The sequence below is a fragment of the Coptis chinensis genome, chromosome 3 (assembly GCF_015680905.1).
Source record: "Coptis chinensis isolate HL-2020 chromosome 3, ASM1568090v1, whole genome shotgun sequence".
Classification (NCBI taxonomy): domain Eukaryota; kingdom Viridiplantae; phylum Streptophyta; class Magnoliopsida; order Ranunculales; family Ranunculaceae; genus Coptis; species Coptis chinensis.
Window position 1 is genome coordinate 3,740,992 of NC_141458.1, and position 19,256 is coordinate 3,760,247.

The following is a 19,256-nucleotide window of genomic DNA, read 5'->3' on the forward strand; positions in this document are numbered from 1 at the left end:
CAGATTGCATTGAACTGCGACATTTGTTACTTCAATAGGCTGGTCATTGGCATAGTATTGTATTGCTCGGATTTGATTGTCTTCCAACTTCACACAATCCATAGGTGAGATCACTCTCAGTGCATTTCATTTTGTATTTAGCTCTCTCTCTCTCTCTCTCTCTCTCTCTCTCTCTCTCTCTCTCTGTATTAAAAATCTTACCCAATATGCTTTTTATGTGTGACAAAGTGATTATAGTTAAAGTTTGGTAGTCTTTATTTTGCGAGAATAGAACTGGGTATTTCTTAATTTTTAAAGATATGCATTGGCATCCAGTTTCTGATTTTTCGTTAATTATTCTTTTTAGTTTAGTTCAATGCAGTTGTATCTAATTTACAATTTCTCATTAATTATTTTTTGAGGTTAGTTCAATCCATTGGCATCCAGTTTCCGAATAAACATGACATTAAAATCTATGAAGGTGCATGCTAAAATCAAGTTCTCTGATTTTTTTAGTGTGTTTTCTTTGTGCTTTTGTTTATTTTTTCGCATCAAAGAGGAAGTCGTTATCTTATGCCGTGAACCACTGCAATTTAATTTACCAATAGAAGCATATTTTCTCAAGTTGATCAAACACGTTAGTTTCTTCGTCCTCTTTTTGTCTGTCATCCAAATTAGTGTGTTGCTAGAATAATTTTTCTATGGGAAGATCTAATAATTTGGTTTTGACTGTACTTTTAATGTCCTTTTGTTTGGTCTAATTGGGGCATGTCTTATTTATGACAAAAGATTTTCTCAAGCTTAACAGGCTTTTGGAGAATGAATATATTGGGACCTCCTTCGCTGTTGGGCAGGTGAGGACAATTTATGGGATTCAGGCTCTTCGCAATGCTTACGACATCTCTCCTGATACTAATGCGAAGTGGGCAAATTTATGTTTGTGATAGTTGTTGGGTACCGCATTGTGTTGTTTATTTTGCTATATTTCTGTGTACGTGAGAACATAGCTATCTGTCAGTTCTATCACTTCTATGCATGTAACATAAATGCAAACAGGGGAAGATGAATATAGTACAAACAGGGGAAGATGAATATAGTACTACTGCCAGTCTACCAGTCATTCTTGACTGGCTAGCACGTGCTTTTAGCTCTTCACTTTCAAGTCTGGATTTTGCCTTGCAATTCAAGTTTAGAAATGTGCCTGATACATTGACTGTTAATTTGCTGCGTGATAGTTGTTTCGAAGCTTGCCTTAATGTTTAGTCAAGGTTAAAATGGATCCTCTGCAGGCCTTGGAGGGTGTCAATATAAACTGAGTGTAACTCTTGGAAGCGTGGACCACCTTGAAGATATGGTGGCTTTATTGCTTAGCTAAGCTACTTCGAGGTCATTATACTGATGTAGGGGATTGGATGATATTGCCATTTGTGCCATGAAGATCACAAAGTGTGCCACCCATATGCGAATGCAAGTGGTACTGGTGTGAAATATCAATCATTTTTTCCACAAGCTTTACTTGATCATTAGTGGAAAAAATGACAATAATGGCAGTTCACAAAAATTAGTTATTTGGGAAATGCTCTTCTGATTAGTCTTTTTAGTTTTTAGTTTTTCAGTTTTAGATAATCAAGTGCAGGAGTTAGTAGAGCTGCAGGGTTCGTTCCACATTAAACAAATGTATGAAGGGGGTTATTGAAACTTATGACTGTTTTGCTGTAAATTAATGAAATTATGCTTTAAAAAAAATAAAAATAAAATGTGGTATGCATTTGAACTTTTGATTAAATCCAAAATATTGTTGAGCTAACAACTTGTACACCCAATTAATTTATGACTAACTAATTCTCGCAAAAATGTAGTGTAACTGTGGAAGACTATTGCTCATATGAAGTCATTACGAATAAGGTATCCACACAAATGCACATGTGTAGGTTTGTTTCTACTCTTTTATGATTTCCTTTGATTTCATCTAAGTTCAAATCAATTGCAACCGGTGTTACACTCTTACATTTAAATGAACCTGTACAACTGGACGACTCAAAATTTTCTTGCCCAAGCTAAATGAAACAAATGCCAGCAAGAACATAGAAAAATTAATTGCATATATTCTTGATAAATATGCTCTTCAAGAATAGTGTCACGCCTTTCGAAATAATGCACGGTAGCAATACCAAACTAAATATAACACGTAGTGCGTTCCTCTTGAGCTTATCCTTGATTAAACCTTGGAAATCTTAATGTCGTGATGCGTTTTTTATGCTCTTAATGCTCTGTTTACTTACAAATGGAAAGATTAAAAAAAAAAAAAAAAAAAAAAAAGAATCATACAAAAAAAAAATATTCCATAAAAAACGACAAAAAACCCAATTGGAAACGGAAACTGGATACAACTGCATTGAACTAAACTCAAATAATAATTAATGGGGAATCTGAAACTGGTTCCAATTGCATTGAACTAACATCAAAGAATAATTAATGGAAAATCTGAAACTATATGTAACTGCATTAAACTAACATCAAATAATAACTCACTGGAAATTGGAAACTCGATGCAACTGGATTGGACAAACCTCAAAGAAGAATAATTAATGGGAAATCGAAAACTGGATGCAAATGCATTAACATCGTCAAAGAATAATTAACGGAAAATTGGAAATTGAATCCAAATGCATTGAATTAACCTCAAAGAATAATAAACGAGAAATCATAAACTATAAGAAAATGAATTGAACTAACTTCAAAGAATAATTAATGTAAAATTAAAAACTGGATGCAAATGCATTAACATCAAAGAATAATTAACGAAAAATTAGAAACTGGATCCAAATGCATTGAAATAATTTCAAGAAATAATAAACGGGAAATTGAAAATTGAATACAACTGCATGCAAATGAATTGAACTAATTTCAAAGAATAATTAAGAAAACATGAAACTGGGCAAATGAATTGAACTAACCTCAAAGAATAATTAACAGAAAAATCAAAAACTTAATACAAATGCATCGGACTAATCTTAAAGAATAATTAACATAAAATCGGAAACTAATAACTCAAAGCATCATTAACGGGAAATCATAAATTCAATGCAACTACATGAAACAAACCTCAAAGAATAAGTAACGAGAAATGGGGAAGTGGGAAAGTGGATGCAAATACATCGAACTAATCTCAAATAATATTTAGATTAAAGAAAAATTGGGAAATGGATGCAAATGCATTGAGCTAACCTCAAAGAATAAATAACAGAAAATCATAAACTTAACGCAACTGCATCGAACTAACCCAAACGAATAATTAACGAAAAATCGGAAACTGCGTGCAAATGCATCGAACAAACCTTAAAGAATGGTTAATGAGAAACCGAAAATTAGATATAGATCATCATTAAACTAACGAATATTTTGAAGGAAAAAAATAATTTTCCCTCAATGGATTGGGCTTCCTCATACTATATAGGACTTTTTCTCCATTATCCAAGGAATATATTGATCTACGGACAACGGTCTACGGGCCAGGGAGTAATAATCACATAAATGAAGGCTGGCTAAATCATCCTTCTCGAAATGAGAAGTGTTATCTATTTAGGAGGCCCTCTTTCCCATATAACTTCTAACTAATCAAATTGATTGTTGACTATTAAATCAAAGTATTATTGAGACACATGGCACCACAAATAAGAAAGTCTCTTTTTTTGGATTATAGTAGTTGGCCGATTTCATGTGCGTGATTTGTTTGACAAAGATGTATCTATTATTTACTTGAAAAACAAAGATGTACCTAATGTGTATTTGTGGAGAATTTGTAATTCCGTCTATAGGGTGTCAAAATGGCCCTTAAGCCCTCAGCTGGCCCGCCCCGACCCGGCCCATAGATTGCAAAAGCTCTCAAAATAAAACCCTCACACGTTCGTGGGTCGGACCAACCTAGCCCTCAAGATTTTGAGGGGAGGGTAAGGGTCAAGACCTTAGGACATCTCCAATAAGAGTGTAAAATTACACCTTCACTTAGGCTCCATGTAGATTCCATTCGGATTTTACACCTCTAATTGTATACTATTATATAATTTATAAATATCCATATTCTATACTTTCTAATGGAAAAGTGTAAAAAAAAAAAAAGATTTTAAACTGTGACGTCACTATTTAATTTAAACTGGGACGTCATTTAAAGTGACGTCCGAGTTAAAAAATTACTTTAGAATTATAAAAGAACGTTACTCCAAGTGACGTTCGAAAATTATTTTACTCAGACGTCAGTTTGAGTATCGCCCAAGCTTTTTATTGACTAATAGCGAGAGAGGGAATTCGCTACTTTCTCTATTAGCTAATATACTATTATCTACGGTATAACACCTCCATTAGAGAGAGTTTTTTTTTTTTTTTTTTTATATATTTGGGGTGTAAAATTTCCACTCTATAAGATTTACACCCCCCATTGGAGATACCCTTAAAACTTATTCCCTCCCTTAAGCACACCCGTAAATCCTCATTAAGTTTTCATTAGGTCCTCAACATTTATCACATAAATTTATGGGTTAATTATACTAAACTCCCCAAAGTATATACTAGTTTAACTATTATTTAAAACATTAAATTTAAATGCTCATTCTGGTTGATATTTCACTTAATTTCATAACTTCTCATATTATTTTTTTCCTCAATCACTCTCCTACTCCATTTTTGCTCTCATTACCACCATATCTATACAAAATTATAATCCAAATATCAAGAATTTAAAACAATATCTAATTGATAAAATGTTCAAACTATATTGTAACCCCTACTACTCATTACTCTCTTTTTGATACAATTCAATTAATCGTGATAAATGGCTATCATCTTTATCAGACGTCCTCCCTAAATACAACATTTATAAACTTCTTGCATTATCTCTCTTCCAATTCAAAATAGCCCAGAACTCAAATCTAACTTAAGCAAATGCAACTCTCTTTAAAGAGTTGCTCCCAAAAAATCCCACATAAAACCAAAACTAACACAAAGAATTTCTGCCGTTGTCACTTTACCCAGTCAACGTTTTTAATACATGTTTTTTTCTCTCTCCTCAAAACACACTTTTCTAGTTTCTTTTTTTCACTTCCTCGACTCAGTCACACCAACCTTCTTCCTTCTCCCCACATTCTTCTCTTTCACACCCTTTTTTTTCTCTCTCTCAAAACCCGACATCATGATTCATTCTTACTTCCATTCCAAGCAACCCCAAAAAAACTGAAAAAGTTTCGAGTACTTACAAAAAAAATAAAAAAATAAAAATGGCTTATTTATTTAGTAGAGAGAGAACTATAGGCAGTGAATCAAAGAGAAGAATGAATAATATTAACATAACACCATCAAGTAGTGATCTTGAAACACCATTTGGTGAATTGGGTAACAATGTTTCAGACTCAGAACTTAGAGAAACTAGCTATGAGATCTTTGTTGCTGCTTGTAGATCTTCTGCTACTGGTAGACCATTAACTTATATACCACAATCTGAAAGGTCTCCTTCTTTTTCATCCAATTCGAATTCCCCATCTTCAATTTCACCTTCTTTACAAAGATCATTAACTTCTACTGCTGCTAGTAAAGTGAAAAAGGCTCTGGGTATGAGATCATCAAAGAATAGCCCATTGAAGGACACTAGTATTAGTAGTAGTAGTAATAGTCCTTCTTCTAGATATAAGAAGCCTGTTACTATTGGTGAGCTTATGAGGGTTCAAATGAAGATTTCTGAGTCTACTGATTCGAGGATTCGACGCGGGTTGTTGAGGATTTCTGCTGGGCAGGTGAGCTTATTATAAGTTGGGATTTGTTGTAATTTATTTGTGATGAAAGTTGAATTCTGATATAGGGAGAAAAGATGATAACTTTTTGTTTTATGATGATGGGCATGCTGTTTATCATGTTAATAGTACAGTGATCATATTAGGGTATTTTGAATGCATATGTTTTTAGTATCATCACCCTGATATTTAAGTAAGACTTATAATTGTGAGAATTCTATTAAGAAACTCTTTGTTCTGTTCTGTTCTGTTCTTTTGTGGGTTGTTTTATTCATTTTGTATGAGGCCAATAGGCCATTAAGGTCTTTGTAGAGCTGTTATTTTGTGGGTTTTATGCGTTGGTTCTTATTCTAGACTGTTTTGTATACCACAATGTGGCGACCACTGATGGTGGCTTGGAAACCTTAATGGTAGTTGAAGTAGGAGGGAGAGAGTGCTGTTTTGATTGCCAGGTTTGGTATTTAGGTTTGCACTGTAATGCTCTGGTGATCAGGGGTGGTTGAGCGCCAGAGTGTAGGAGATGATCCGACTTTGTTGGAGAAGAAGAGGGGCATGGAATGAGGGTAGGAAGGAGGCAAGTAGGAAAACTATAAGTTTACCCCCTCTCCCAAGTTCCTCTCACTCAAGACCTCCCTAAGAACCCAAATGTCTTTCACATTAGCATTAATTTTTTCATGTTGGTTTGACTTGTACAGTCAAGTGTAAATCTTATTTGATCTGAACCTCCTATGTTACACTGCAGTTTGTAATTGTATTTTCTTGTGAAGATGATTCCAAAAGTGTTGGTAGTTTGAATGGGCATAAAAGGAAAATAGAAGCATACAGCATAATACCATAGTTGAGAGAGGCCATGTTTTAGTTAATGAGAATTTGCTTTGCTCTGTTGATGGTGTCATTTATTTACTGCAGTAGCAGGTTGACAATATGGGGTGTAGATTGTTGATTTATCCTTTTATGTGATTTGGCAGCTTGGAAAGCGCATTGAGTCTATGGTTCTGCCACTGGAGTTGTTGCAACAGTTCAAATCTTCAGAGTTTCTTGACAACCAAGAGTATGAAGCCTGGCAGAAGAGAAATTTGAAGATTCTAGAAGCTGGGCTACTTCTGCATCCTCATCTCCCACTAGAAAAATCAGATACTGCTCCACAACGCCTCCGTCAGATTATACGAGGAGCTCTGGAGAGACCTATAGAAACGGGAAAGAACAGTGAGTCCCTGCAAGTCCTGCGCAGTGCTGTAATGCCTCTTGCTTGCAGATCATTCAGTGGTTCAGAATCTGACATGTGTCACTGGGCAGATGGGTTTCCACTAAATCTGCGACTCTATCAGATGCTTTTAGAAGCTTGTTTTGATGCTAATGAAGAAACGTCAGTGATTGAAGAGGTTGATGAGGTTTTAGAACTCATTAAGAAGACTTGGGTGATCCTTGGAATAAACCAGATGGTTCACAATCTTTGCTTTTCATGGGTTCTGTTTCTCCGTTTTGTTTCAACTGGACAAGTGGACAATGACCTGCTATTTGCCGCTGATAATCAGCTGGCAGAAGTTGCTAAAGATTCAAAGACAACAAAGGATCCTGTGTACTCCAAGATATTGAGTTCAACACTGAGTTCAATACTGAGCTGGGCGGAAAAGAGACTTCTTGCTTACCATGACACCTTTCGTTATGACAATATTGAGTCGATGCAGAGTATTGTCTCTCTTGGTGTATCAGCAGCTAAAATATTAGTGGAAGACATCTCTCATGAGTACCGCAGGAAAAGGAAAGAAGAAGTAGACGTGGCTCGGAATAGGATTGACACTTACATCAGGTCATCACTTCGAACTGCTTTTGCTCAGGCAAGTCCTTGCAACTGTTGTCACTGTGACCTTCCCTTCCCTCATGCACTACCCAAAAGACTATTATATTAATCTAAATCACTGCTGTAGTTGTTCACTTCTTCCATATGACATTCAAATCACTTTAATTGGAGAATCATATGCATTTTGAATCTTGAGCTGAAATCCAAATTGGTATTGAGTTTAGATAATTTTTCCGGTCAAACTTTATGTTTTAGATTGGAGATGCCCTTTACAAACCGTTTTTTTTTTTTGGCTTCTTTCTTTGTCTTTTTGTTGGTGTGGTCCAGCCAGTTGCTATTACACCATTTTATAACTTGCTGGTTGTATGGTGACTTTGGCGGGGTTGTAGACTTCAATAATGATTACAGTTCTTAACTATCTTTAGGCTGTGTTTTCTTTTCGCTGTTATCTCCTGATAAGGTTTTGTAAAACCGGTTAAAGCTTAACGGTCAACTATATCTATATCATGACTTAGTATTTCGTTACTATTTTAAGACAGAGAATGGAGAAGGCAGACTCAAGTAGACGAGGAGTGAGAAACCTGGTGAATCCTCTTCCTGTTCTTGCCATACTTGCAAAGGACATCAGTGAACTGGCAACTAACGAAAAGGAAATTTTCAGTCCTATACTGAAGAGGTGGCATCCTCTTGCAGCAGGTGTGGCTGTTGCCACACTTCATGCATGCTATGGGAATGAGCTGAAACAATTTATTTCAGGAATCACCGAGTTGACACCTGATGCTATACAAGTCCTGAGAGCTGCAGATAAGTTAGAGAAAGATCTTGTACAGATAGCAGTTGAAGATTCAGTGGATAGTGAAGATGGTGGGAAGGCGATTATACGTGAGATGTCTCCGTTTGAGGCTGAAGCTGCAGTTTCCAATTTGGTGAAAGTTTGGATAAAACAAGGTTGGATGTATTAAAGGAATGGGTTGACCGGAACCTTCAACAAGAGGTATGTTGTTGCTGGTTCTTTTATTAGGTTTGCCTCTGCTAGTAGAAACCACCCAGATGTTATTGTTCCTCATATTTTTACCCGTTCTAATCTTTTAATTTTCTTGCTGAGGACTGCTGAGCTTATCTTTGTGCCAATCCTTTCAGGTATGGGATTCACGAGCAAACAAAGAAAGATTTGCGCCCTCTGTTGTTGAAGTCTTGCGAACTATGGATGAGACATTAGATGCATTCTTCCAATTGCCAATAATGATGCATCCAGCCTTGCTACCGGACTTGATGTCTGGTCTTGACAGATGCCTTCTCCATTACATATCCAAGACAAAATCAGGATGCGGTACGATGCTTGTCTGTTTTAGAAACATCTGTACATGGGGCCATGCCTTCGGTATTTATAATCAAATTGTTCTTCTCCTGCTTGTGTTGTACAGGATCACGAAATGCGTTCTTACCTACTATGCCGGCATTAACCAGATGTACAATGGGATCAAAATTTGGTGTGTGGAAGAAGAAAGAGAAGCTGCAAGTCTCTAAGAGGAAATCTCAGGTGGGGACAATGAACGGAGACAGCACCCTTGGGATACCGCAGCTGTGTGTTCGTATAAATACTCTGCAGCACATTCGGACAGAGCTGGAGGTTCTGGAAAGAAGGCTAGTTACATATCTGAGGAATGCCGAATCAGCTTCTGCACACGATATTGCTAATGGTTCGGGAAAAAAGTTTGAGCTCTCTCCTGCTGCTTGTATAGAAGGTATCCAGCAACTCAGTGAGGCAACGGCTTACAGGGTCATCTTCCATGATCTGAGCCATGTTCTATGGGAGGGTTTATATATTGGGGATCCAGCATCTACAAGGATTGAACCGTTGCTGAGAGAACTAGAGCAGAGCTTGGAGATGATAGCCGAAACTGTGCACAGTAGAGTACGTACACGTGTGATTACTGACATTATGAAAGCTTCCTTTGATGGTTTGCTGTTGGTGCTTCTTGCTGGAGGCCCTTCTCGTTCTTTCACCAAGGAAGATTCTCAAATAGTAGAGGAAGATTTTAGATCTCTGAAAGATCTGTATTGGTCTAATGGAGACGGGTTACCAGATGACTTAATAGATAGGTTTTCAAAAACACTGAGAGAAGTTTTCGCCCTTCTCCGTACTGATACTGAGAGCCTTATTGAACGATTTAGACGTGTGACATTGGAGACATATGGCCCTTCTGCGAAATCCAGGCTTCCGTTACCTCCAACATCAGGACAATGGGGTCCAACTGAGCCAAACACACTCTTACGCGTTCTTTGTTATCGCAATGATGAAGCAGCTACAAAGTTCCTTAAAAAAGCTTACAACTTGCCAAAGAAACTGTAATACATTTGAGGCGAAACCCAGCTATACCTGCGCCTACTGATTCTAGTTTCAGAATCTGATTATGGCAGTGAATTCAGTTTCATGAACGCAGAATACAGTTTCATTGATTGGCCTCCTTGGTATTGCATTTTGAATCAGGACAGAATATGAAGAACAAGAAGCTTTGAGGCCGAGTCTACAAAGGATCCACATTCATTCTAACTTTTGTTAACATACTTTAGATATCCTAGGACCATTCGTCACATGTACTATATATTGAGACAGATTTCGTTTTTTTCAATTTGTGAGTTTCTCAGCATTGGATAGAAGCCGGCCTATTTATCTGACGGGAAAAACAATAATGTAGAGAGACACGCTACGTACGGTATAATGTTTGTATCTATATATTTCTTGTAATCTCTACTACTTATAAGTGGCCTACGAGAGTGAGCCATTTAAGCTGTAACTCGGTTCTAACCAATGCTGCTTTATGGAGACGTGTATAATGTTACCCGTATGAGCCGGAACTGTGATGTTTTTGTGGGACAAAAATTTGTTCAGTTCTGTTTTTAGTGTGAGAGTGTCTGACTTTCTAACATAACTTTTTGTTTGGGCAACATTAGAGCATTTTAAGTGGTGGTAATATACCCTTCTGTTTTTAGTGTGACAGTGTCTGACTTTCTAACATAATTTTTTGTTTGGGTAACATTAGAATATCTTTTAAGTGGTGGTAATATACTCTTCAAATTTAAAGAATTTGGTAGCAAATTTCGACTAATTCTAGGTGGTGGCAAATTCCATTAGCAAAAAATAACTCACGCGACATTACCACTATCACGCGATAGTTGGAGTGTCACATGTACAATTCCAAAACAATCTATGCGATATTAGGAGTGGTACGCAACAATTTCAAAAAAAAAAAAAACCCATGCGACGTTAGGAGTGGTGCGTAACCATTACAAAAGTAAAAAAAAAAAAACCCACGCGACAGTACCATTGGGGCGTAGTGCTAGTCAAAGTCAAAAAACATTTGGGGCAACATTTGCAATGTCGCTCTGCATCCGCATCGACAGATAATGCTACCGAATTTGAAGCCACCTAGAGTGGGGCGTAGTGCTAGTCAAAGTCAAAAAACATTTGGGGCAACATTTGCAATGTCGCTCTGCATCCGCATCGACAGATAATGCTACCGAATTTGAAGCCACCTAGAGTTGAAATTCCTGAAAATTCCGGAGTATTTATTCAAATTTGAAGATTTTGACAGGTTATATTACATTAGAAAAAGTCAGGCTAATGTAACGTGAATAATTTCTAGTAATAATAATCACGTGTGGGTAACTGGGTAATGTTCTCTAGTGGATCAAAATTTCGAATGGGTATCGGCGAAATATCGAGACAAAAGTAGTCTTCTTCTAGCAAGGACCTAAAATCTGATCCTCTTAAACCCTCTGAAAAACCCAAGAAAAAATGCCAGGCATAATAATGACACAAGACAATACTAGTACTAGTCTAATAATCCCATTTGTACCACCACAAGTAATTCGAGACCCAACAATTTACACACTTGAACAAACACCCAAACAACCACCCATTTCTCGTATTTCAATCTCATGGTGTCGTGGTAACTCACTTCGTTTATCTTTTTTTCAAACCGATGATGAAGATATTAGTAGTGGTGGGAAAGTTATTGAAGTTAAGTTGAGTTCAGAAGATAGTGGAGTTGATGATTTGGAAAGGAGGAAGATTGCTTATGGGTCTGTTTCTCCTTTTGCTTTACTTCAAAGTAGGAAAAACTCCGTTGCTGCATTGTCCATGATGGGTTCTTCAAATCAGTTTGATTGGTGAGTTAGTTTGTACTAAGTAATAAAGCCTATTTACAATGGCCACTGTTTACTCATTTTTTGGAACCAACAGGTGGCAGCATGTGATGGAGTATAGCAAGGAGATAAAATCACTTCTTGGTAATCCTAAGCCACCCTCGAGTTCGATTATCGAAGACCCTAAAGCAGTTCTAGAGGTATATCTACTTATTTATATTGCTCACAGAGACGAATTTTACTCATTGGTACGAAAACATTATGCAGACTGTCGAGGCGCCATCCTCTTTGAAGGCTGCGTGGGAGCTGATGGAAACTTTTTATGCGGATAAGCAAGCACAAGCTTGGCTACCGGAGCGTCTCGTTGATTGGTTAGGAGTAATGATCTTTCTTATTGTACTTTTTTTATTTGATATGTGACTTTCTTTAAATCTATTACAATATACAGTACTCTAATGTAGTACTGGTAAACCTTTCATTAAATTGCTAACAATGTTTTTGCTGCAGGATTATAATAGCCTCCTATCATCCTCGTTACCAACAGTGCATTCAAAGCTCGTGGACCTACAAAATGAACTTGTCAATAATCAGGTTCTTGTGCCACTTCTTTTAGTTCATCTCAACATTGAGGATTTTTTAATTTCGTATTTATGTCGGCAATCTGAATCTAATTGCCTGGAAAACCTCTGGAAGTGAGCATAGCTTCATTTCTTCATATGCCTCGTCATAACATATGCCAGAACTTTTTGGCGACTTTTAGTTCACTTTTAATATCCATTATGGAATATGACTCTCAATTCAATATTTTAGGTTCAGATTTTTCTCTGCCATTACACTATAACTAAAGGAATAAATTGTGGATATACTACAACTTCTGGTCCCAAATGTAGCCTCTGTAAAATGTGATTATCAAAACTTTTAGGATGTTTCGTCTGTACCTTTAGTTTGGTTTTCAACTATTTATAGCTTGATTTGCTTTTTGGCACATTCAGTTTGGTTTTACAAAACTTCTTTCACGACGTGTAATTCGTTAATTCCATGTTCGCTTAAAGTGCAATACATGAGGAAGTTCTAACATAGCTTGTTCCATGCAGGCCATTGAATATAATCCTAAATATTGGGATGGGTTAGCATCAGCACTTGCAATTGGCTGGCTTGAGATTGTGGTATGGTGTTTTGGGATATATTTTCATACTTGTTGTACGTTTCTATGATTAAACCAGAAAGAAAATTGTTTCCAGGGACTATTTTAACAAACTACACCGTTTTGCAGGTGAAGTTGTTAAGAATGCATGGATCTTATCAACTGGATCAGCTTGGAAACCGTGAGGTTTGGATGTCTTTAGTCAAAGTTTGTTTGGATTCTTTAATTGCTAACTCTGTATGGTCTCGCTTTATGATCAATGACTGAAAACAGGACTACAATGTAGCAAATATATTACATGTTAGGTTAGGTATTTGTTTGTTGAAATTTTAGCTTTCTTGATTATCAATTGCATGAAAGTTTTTCAAAATTCTTTCTGAGGTTTTAAATTTTGATCTGATGTATATTTGGGTCAGTAAGTAGTTCAGAATCCAATAAGACTTCATATAATGAAGTGAAATACTGAAGATATTTCATACATATAGTTTGCAAGCAACTTGAAAAGCACTTGATCAGATTAAGTCATTTCAAAATAATAAATAAACTCATGATACTCTAAACCAACCCTTGCTTTTAAAATAAGCAAAGACTGCATTTAACCTGGCTCTATCACTTTTTTGTATCGTTACTTATTATATGAAACTAATGAAACTAATGAAACTAATGATTGAATAAATCCATTTGGCAAACTAATCCAAGCTGTCAGGTACCTTTCGATCTGGATGTCCATGTAATTGATTGGTCTTTTTATGCAAATTTTGGTTGTGCATTTGATTGAGCAGACTGAGAATGGACTCGTGGAAGCAGTAGCTGTTCTTGTGTCGAAAATGCCACGTATGCGTTCTGAGTTAGATGACACAAAATTAGGTGAATGCTTCAAAACCAAGTCTGAGTTTATGAAGGTACTAATTGGATTTTCCATGATAAAAGTCTTTCTTATTAGTTACGTCTGCACTGCCTCACCATTTTGAGTTTATGCCCAGGCATGGGAAAGATGGCGAGGACAGATAGCTAAGCTAGACTGCAGTGCTTTCTGGGTTCAGTGCGATCACCGCCAGACCAGGGAGGGCTTGAAGAACTTGTTACAGGTCATGCTGGGAAACACTAACATTCTTAGTAGTGTGACATGTCACTGGATGGAGCTGTATATATCAAACTTTCTTTATGTCAGACCATTTACAATGGTGAGTGTTGCCGTGTTTATATTACTTCTGGTATGAATTTGTTCTTTTTGGTGTTTTGTGTCTTTATCGCTGGCTTATAAGTTTTAATCCTGGATCAGGGCTTAGAAGGAATGTACAGCTTAGCTCAGAAATGCATGCAATTAAAACCACTATCCAACCCGCATAGTTTGATGGGGCTTATCCTTGGAATTCTAGGAGAAAACATTGAGGTAATGATGAATTATTTTGTTTCTGCATGTACTTAATTTTCTCTTTTGCTTCTGAAATTGCTTATTTTACCTGTATGATTCAGGTCGTTTTAGCTGAATGTTCAAGAGCTTTTGGCCCCTGGTGAGCTGCTCTACTTCTCATGCATGCAATTATTTTACTTGATTTGTAAATCGTGGAAAAGCTACATTCTTGATGCTGATTATTAAGTTATTATGTGGTTGCTGTTTTTTCCCCGTCTATGATGGCTTAAGGGTAACCAGATGTTGTACTTTTTTTTGCAGGATGGTTGCTCATGCCATTGAGTTGTTTACAGCAGGGAGCACTCAAGCTGAAACTCTCCTACATGAAGAGCGTTATAACCTGGGAGGAATCAGCATGGAGGAGCTCCATCGTCTTGTATATGCTCAAATTCTTTGTTCACATGCATTAACTTGGCAGGTGTGTTATGATCACTGGGGGAAGAATCTAATTCAGTACTTACGTTTCTTTGATGGGCACAAGAAATATATCTTGAAGGAAATAATACTACAAGAATATATTAAGTTTTTGTTGGACACTTAGCTTCGACTGGGCTGCTAGGGTGAATAATAAGGTGGTTTACTACTCAGTCAAAATTAGAAAAGCAGCAGATGACGAAAATGATACGGTGGGAAGAAGACAACAAATAAGAGCATGACATGATTTTCCTTCTGTAGTTTATTTATATTAAAGTTAACATACTGGTTACTAGTTATATATATAAGTTCATATGAACATTCAACCGACAGTCTCATACTTATCATTCCAACTTTATATTCTATATGTTAAACATATTTTTATTTCTAAGATTTTACACATAATAGGGTGCTTCTTAGACACACCAACCACTAGGTTCTTATGTGTGCATATCATTTTCTATCTGATCTAATGTCCGCGTTGGTCAGATTGCTCCAGTTTATCTGGCATCATGCACAAAGCAAGGAATGGGTTTGTTGGAGATTCTATTGTACAAACAACCTGTACAACATACTCATTTACTACTCAAAGTAAGTCATTTCATCGCTAAATGATGTCTATTTGTATTTTAAGTAGTTATTTTCAGTTTATAGCAAAAATGATGTCTAAATCAAACAGGTATTAGAGATTTGCCGTCTATATGAGCTTTCCAGCATCAGTGCAAACATCATGAAGGTATTTTTTGTACTTTACATGTTTTTTTGTCTTTCTTCTTCATTGTCTATTCAATATGTACTGTGGGTTCTAGAACATCTTTCCTTAAACACTGACATCCCAAGAGGATATGCTGAATACTTGTACAAGAAAGAAGTTCCCTCTCTGTTCTCTATGTTTTTTAACGCTGCAGAGTTGCTTTAAACTTCCCTATATTGTTGGACAGATTGCTGGAGTGCACCACTGGAAACATGGAAGGAAAGGGTCTGCAATTTTCTGGCTTCAGCAAGCTCAAGATGAAATTCGCCTCAATAAAATCGCTCAACAGCTGTTTGATTTTGTTGGCAAGCAAATCTCGGATAATAGTTTCAAGGTAATTTAGAACATGACTGCGTTTTTATCGTTTTTTGTTGACCTGGTGCTAAATTGTTAGTTTTTTTTTTTACCTGCACCCCCATTTGAAAAAAGAATTAGACTTGCCCCCCTAGACTAACTAGCCATGTCAGTCAACACATCTTGACTGTTATCTCTGTGGTCAAGGCAGTGAAATGTTTTGAATACCCTTGTCGTTGTAAACTACCAAAATAACCCTAGACTTCCCAATTCAAGACCCATTTTCATGTTTGAGAAAGAAAGAGACACATGTCGACATCTCGTCCTATCTAATCTAACGGTCACACACACTTAATACATTGGACATGTATTGACAAGAGGGGTATTGGTAGCAAGAAAAAACAATTAGAAAATAAATCTTAAATTAGAAATTAGACATGCCCCCCCCAAATCACCATTACAATTGAATAATCTTCATTAATGTCTCCCAAGCTTAAAAAACACTAATTCACATTCTGATTAGTCATTATGCATGTTTATTACTTATAACCTTTCAAATTCTTGAACACCCACCATCATTTTACCCATATTAAAGTGTTAGTTTTAATGATTTCAAATAAAATTGGTGCTTAATTAGTTGGGGAAGATGAACTCAAGGTGTAGGGCTTAATTATCAATGAGCTAGAGTGATGTGGGCCGTTGGATGTGAGTAATTAGATATTGACACATGTCATGTACATTCTCTAGTTTAAATTGGGTATTGCAAAACCAGTATGTCATTTTGGTCATTTTTCAACAAAAAGGGTATTCAAGACATTTCAACTGCCTTGACCATGAGATAATGGTCAAAATATGTTGACTAAGACGGCGAGTGAGTCCGGGGGTGGGCAAGTCTAAATTGTTTCCTAAGACTAACTGTGACATTTAGGTATTAATTTACATTTTCCTTGTATGAGCAGCAATGGGAAGGCTTGATTGAATTGCTTGGTTCTGAAGCCAGGACCGTAGGTGGCCTTGAGTTTCTTCACAAGTAAATACTTAGCTCTATTACTTTACGTCTTTACCTTCATGTTTAATTGTACAGTATTACTAAAACATGAAGTCCATACTAACGTCTCCTTGGGACTTTTGGTCCTTAAATGTGACACAGGTACAGGGATTTCAAGAAATCCCTTCAGCAGGTGCAAGCTGGTAAGGCTAGAGAGGCTGCTCAGCAAGCTATAGAATCGCTTATACAGGTAAAATGGAGATTTTCTAAAGAAAGTGCCTGTTTAAATCAACTGCTAGGATGGAACAATTATGTGCAAACTTGGTTTGGCGTAAAAGTTACATATTTTATTAGCTTTATTCTCCACGACTATCAGTTATTCTTGCTTATGCCTCTTTGTTTACTATTGTCAACCCCCGATACTAGACCAACTTTCATGGATTTTCTTAGTACCTTAGCATCCTACAAATATAAGTTTTGCTGTAAACTAACTCCGGGATCAAAAGATATGGTAATTTCAATTTTAGAAACGAAAAAGTACAATACTTTCCCTCTCTCCCTTACGCGGTGCGATTCTTCCTTGCATGTCATCCTATCTTTGTTCTCATTTTGTTTTGCCCCTTCAAACCCATAGTATTTATATATTTTTTTATTTGATTTATATGTATACAAAGTATTTTTATATTTGAGGACATGATTTGAGAATGTGAAATTGACTCTGAATGTTCGATAGTTAATGCCTCTATATATGAAAGAAAAATGTAGACGTACCCATTTATTGAGATTGATTAGATATAATAGACCTTGGTCCTTGACTCCATGATTTGACATTTGTAATTGCTATACAAATTTTGGTAATGATAAAATTCTTTAATTATTGTTCTGCAGCTCATGAAAAATCCTTCCACACCACAACGGTTCTGGCTCCCTCTTCTGCACGACTCGGTGAGTTTAAGTGTATGCTTTGTTGCATGACTGTTAATAAAATATGATACTGTTATAATGCTCAGAGACCCCTGTATAGATCCCGATTTACCCCTTTACCCAGTGTACAAAATAAGTATATATATATACTAATATACATAGAACTTGGATGTATGGTGTCTGATGCACAGGGGTAAAAAAGGAAAAGAGTTATTTAGAAAATTTCACAAGTTTTTCTGCATTGTGCATTTGTGCGTAGCTTTTGGCCAACAGAGTCAACTTCCAAAGTTCCCTATTGATGCGTGACATAATTTAGTCCAACCTAGAAACATAATTTAGTCCAACCTAGAAGTGATGACAAATTCTAATGAGTAAACTCAATCATAATTGTATCTATTTTTTTGAGAAAATAGTCTGATGTGATCTTTGAAGTTTGAACCGACAATTCAAAAGAAGAGTCCGGCTAACCCACTTGAACTTGTTCACAACATCGCTGATGTGAAGTGTATTTAGTTGCTTAAAGACCAAAAAAACCTTGCTGAAAAAGTGGCGACTCATAAATGAAGCCACCTCTTTCTCATCTTTTATCTCCAGTCTAGCCCTTTTTTTCTGCATTTTCCATTCTCCACTTTTTTACTGTAACTATGATTCAATGAGAAAATGCAGTTTTAAATTAAATCTAATACATTGAGGAAGAAAAAGAATAGCAACATTGCTGGTCTGGATGTAGTTACTTGTTTGCTTAATGTATGGGCTTGGTATATAATGCAGTTGATATTGTTTAATTGGCGAGAACGACCTCTGCTTAACGTCTCCCAAACCAACTTGTTGCTGAACAAATTGCAAGAATTGTCTATTGGAAGGCTGCGTCCTGACTACCATGAACCTGACTTGCCAGCTCAGGCCCTTAACTCTGTCAGACTTGCCCTGGCCACGAATCTTGGCCGAGCTATCCTTGAGGAACGATGATTTTGTTGCTTCTAACTTACAGTCGTGTACTCGTGTGTGCGTGTATTATTTTTGGTTGTTGTTCAGTGTTCACTATCATTTGTAAAACTAATATGATGGGTTTAGTGCTTCTTTTAGTGTATATGATTTTTCCCATGGCTAAAAATATGTTCCGACTATTGTCTATTTATATTTTTAGCGATTGCTTAAAATGATGTCCTTCTATTGAGTTAACATAATTATGTTTGGACGTATTTAACTTTACTAAATTGTGCATCTACCTTGCACCCATTGGATCTGAAACCATAAAAAACTAGAAATGAACTAGACCTCCTGATTAATGTTACCCGGCTTATTTGGAGCTACCATTTTGACATTGGTAGTCACATTCATGTAGGGGCGTAGGGCGCATACGAACAATTTTGAAGATCCATTACTTTAGTTGGAAGACTTGGAACTTCTCCTATTAGATGACACATTAGGGCGAATGGCATTTTCGATCTACCTGAGAATATTCACTAGCAATTTAGGATTTTCTGTTTGGAACGCATATTGCGTGGGATTTCTCTCTTGGAAAAATGTTCGGAACGCATATTGCGTCAACTGGAAATTTGGCGAACCAAGCTAACGTTTAAGACTTAAATGTACTTTACCAAAAAAAAAAAAA

At 36.5% G+C, this 19,256-nt stretch overlaps 2 protein-coding genes across 2 annotated transcripts; both read left to right on the forward strand.

The window, feature by feature from the left end:
- The first annotated feature begins 5,048 nt into the window (after positions 1–5,048).
- LOC147507345 (protein unc-13 homolog) lies at positions 5,049–10,470 on the forward strand. The gene is given in 6 exon segments (XM_086600073.1): positions 5,049–5,762; positions 6,728–7,597; positions 8,100–8,502; positions 8,505–8,554; positions 8,701–8,890; positions 8,985–10,470. Coding segments are annotated over 6 exon segments (2,955 nt in total). The 5' UTR covers positions 5,049–5,249; the 3' UTR covers positions 9,914–10,470.
- Positions 10,471–11,231: 761 nt separating this feature from the next.
- Positions 11,232–18,755, forward strand: LOC147507346 (nuclear pore complex protein NUP85-like). Its single transcript, XM_086600074.1, has 18 exons — positions 11,232–11,733; positions 11,807–11,909; positions 11,977–12,087; positions 12,217–12,300; positions 12,804–12,875; positions 12,983–13,039; positions 13,636–13,755; positions 13,837–14,037; positions 14,136–14,246; positions 14,330–14,367; positions 14,529–14,685; positions 15,171–15,272; positions 15,361–15,417; positions 15,623–15,769; positions 16,689–16,759; positions 16,880–16,967; positions 17,606–17,662; positions 18,413–18,755. Exons 1-18 carry the CDS (start codon positions 11,360–11,362, stop codon positions 18,608–18,610), a joined length of 2,148 nt encoding a protein of 715 aa, XP_086456200.1. The 5' UTR covers positions 11,232–11,359; the 3' UTR covers positions 18,611–18,755.
- Positions 18,756–19,256: the final 501 nt, after the last annotated feature.

What these genes read in the sequence shown, in the direction of transcription:
- LOC147507346 (XM_086600074.1), top strand. Translation starts at nt 11,360, where the DNA reads ATGCCAGGCATAATAATGACACAAGACAATACTAGTACTAGTCTAATA. An exon ending in ACCCTAAAGCAGTTCTAGAG is followed by an intron (nt 11,910 to 11,976) that starts GTATATCTACTT and finishes AACATTATGCAG; the next exon opens with ACTGTCGAGGCGCCATCCTC. An exon ending in TCCCTCTTCTGCACGACTCG is followed by an intron (nt 17,663 to 18,412) that starts GTGAGTTTAAGT and finishes TATATAATGCAG; the next exon opens with TTGATATTGTTTAATTGGCG.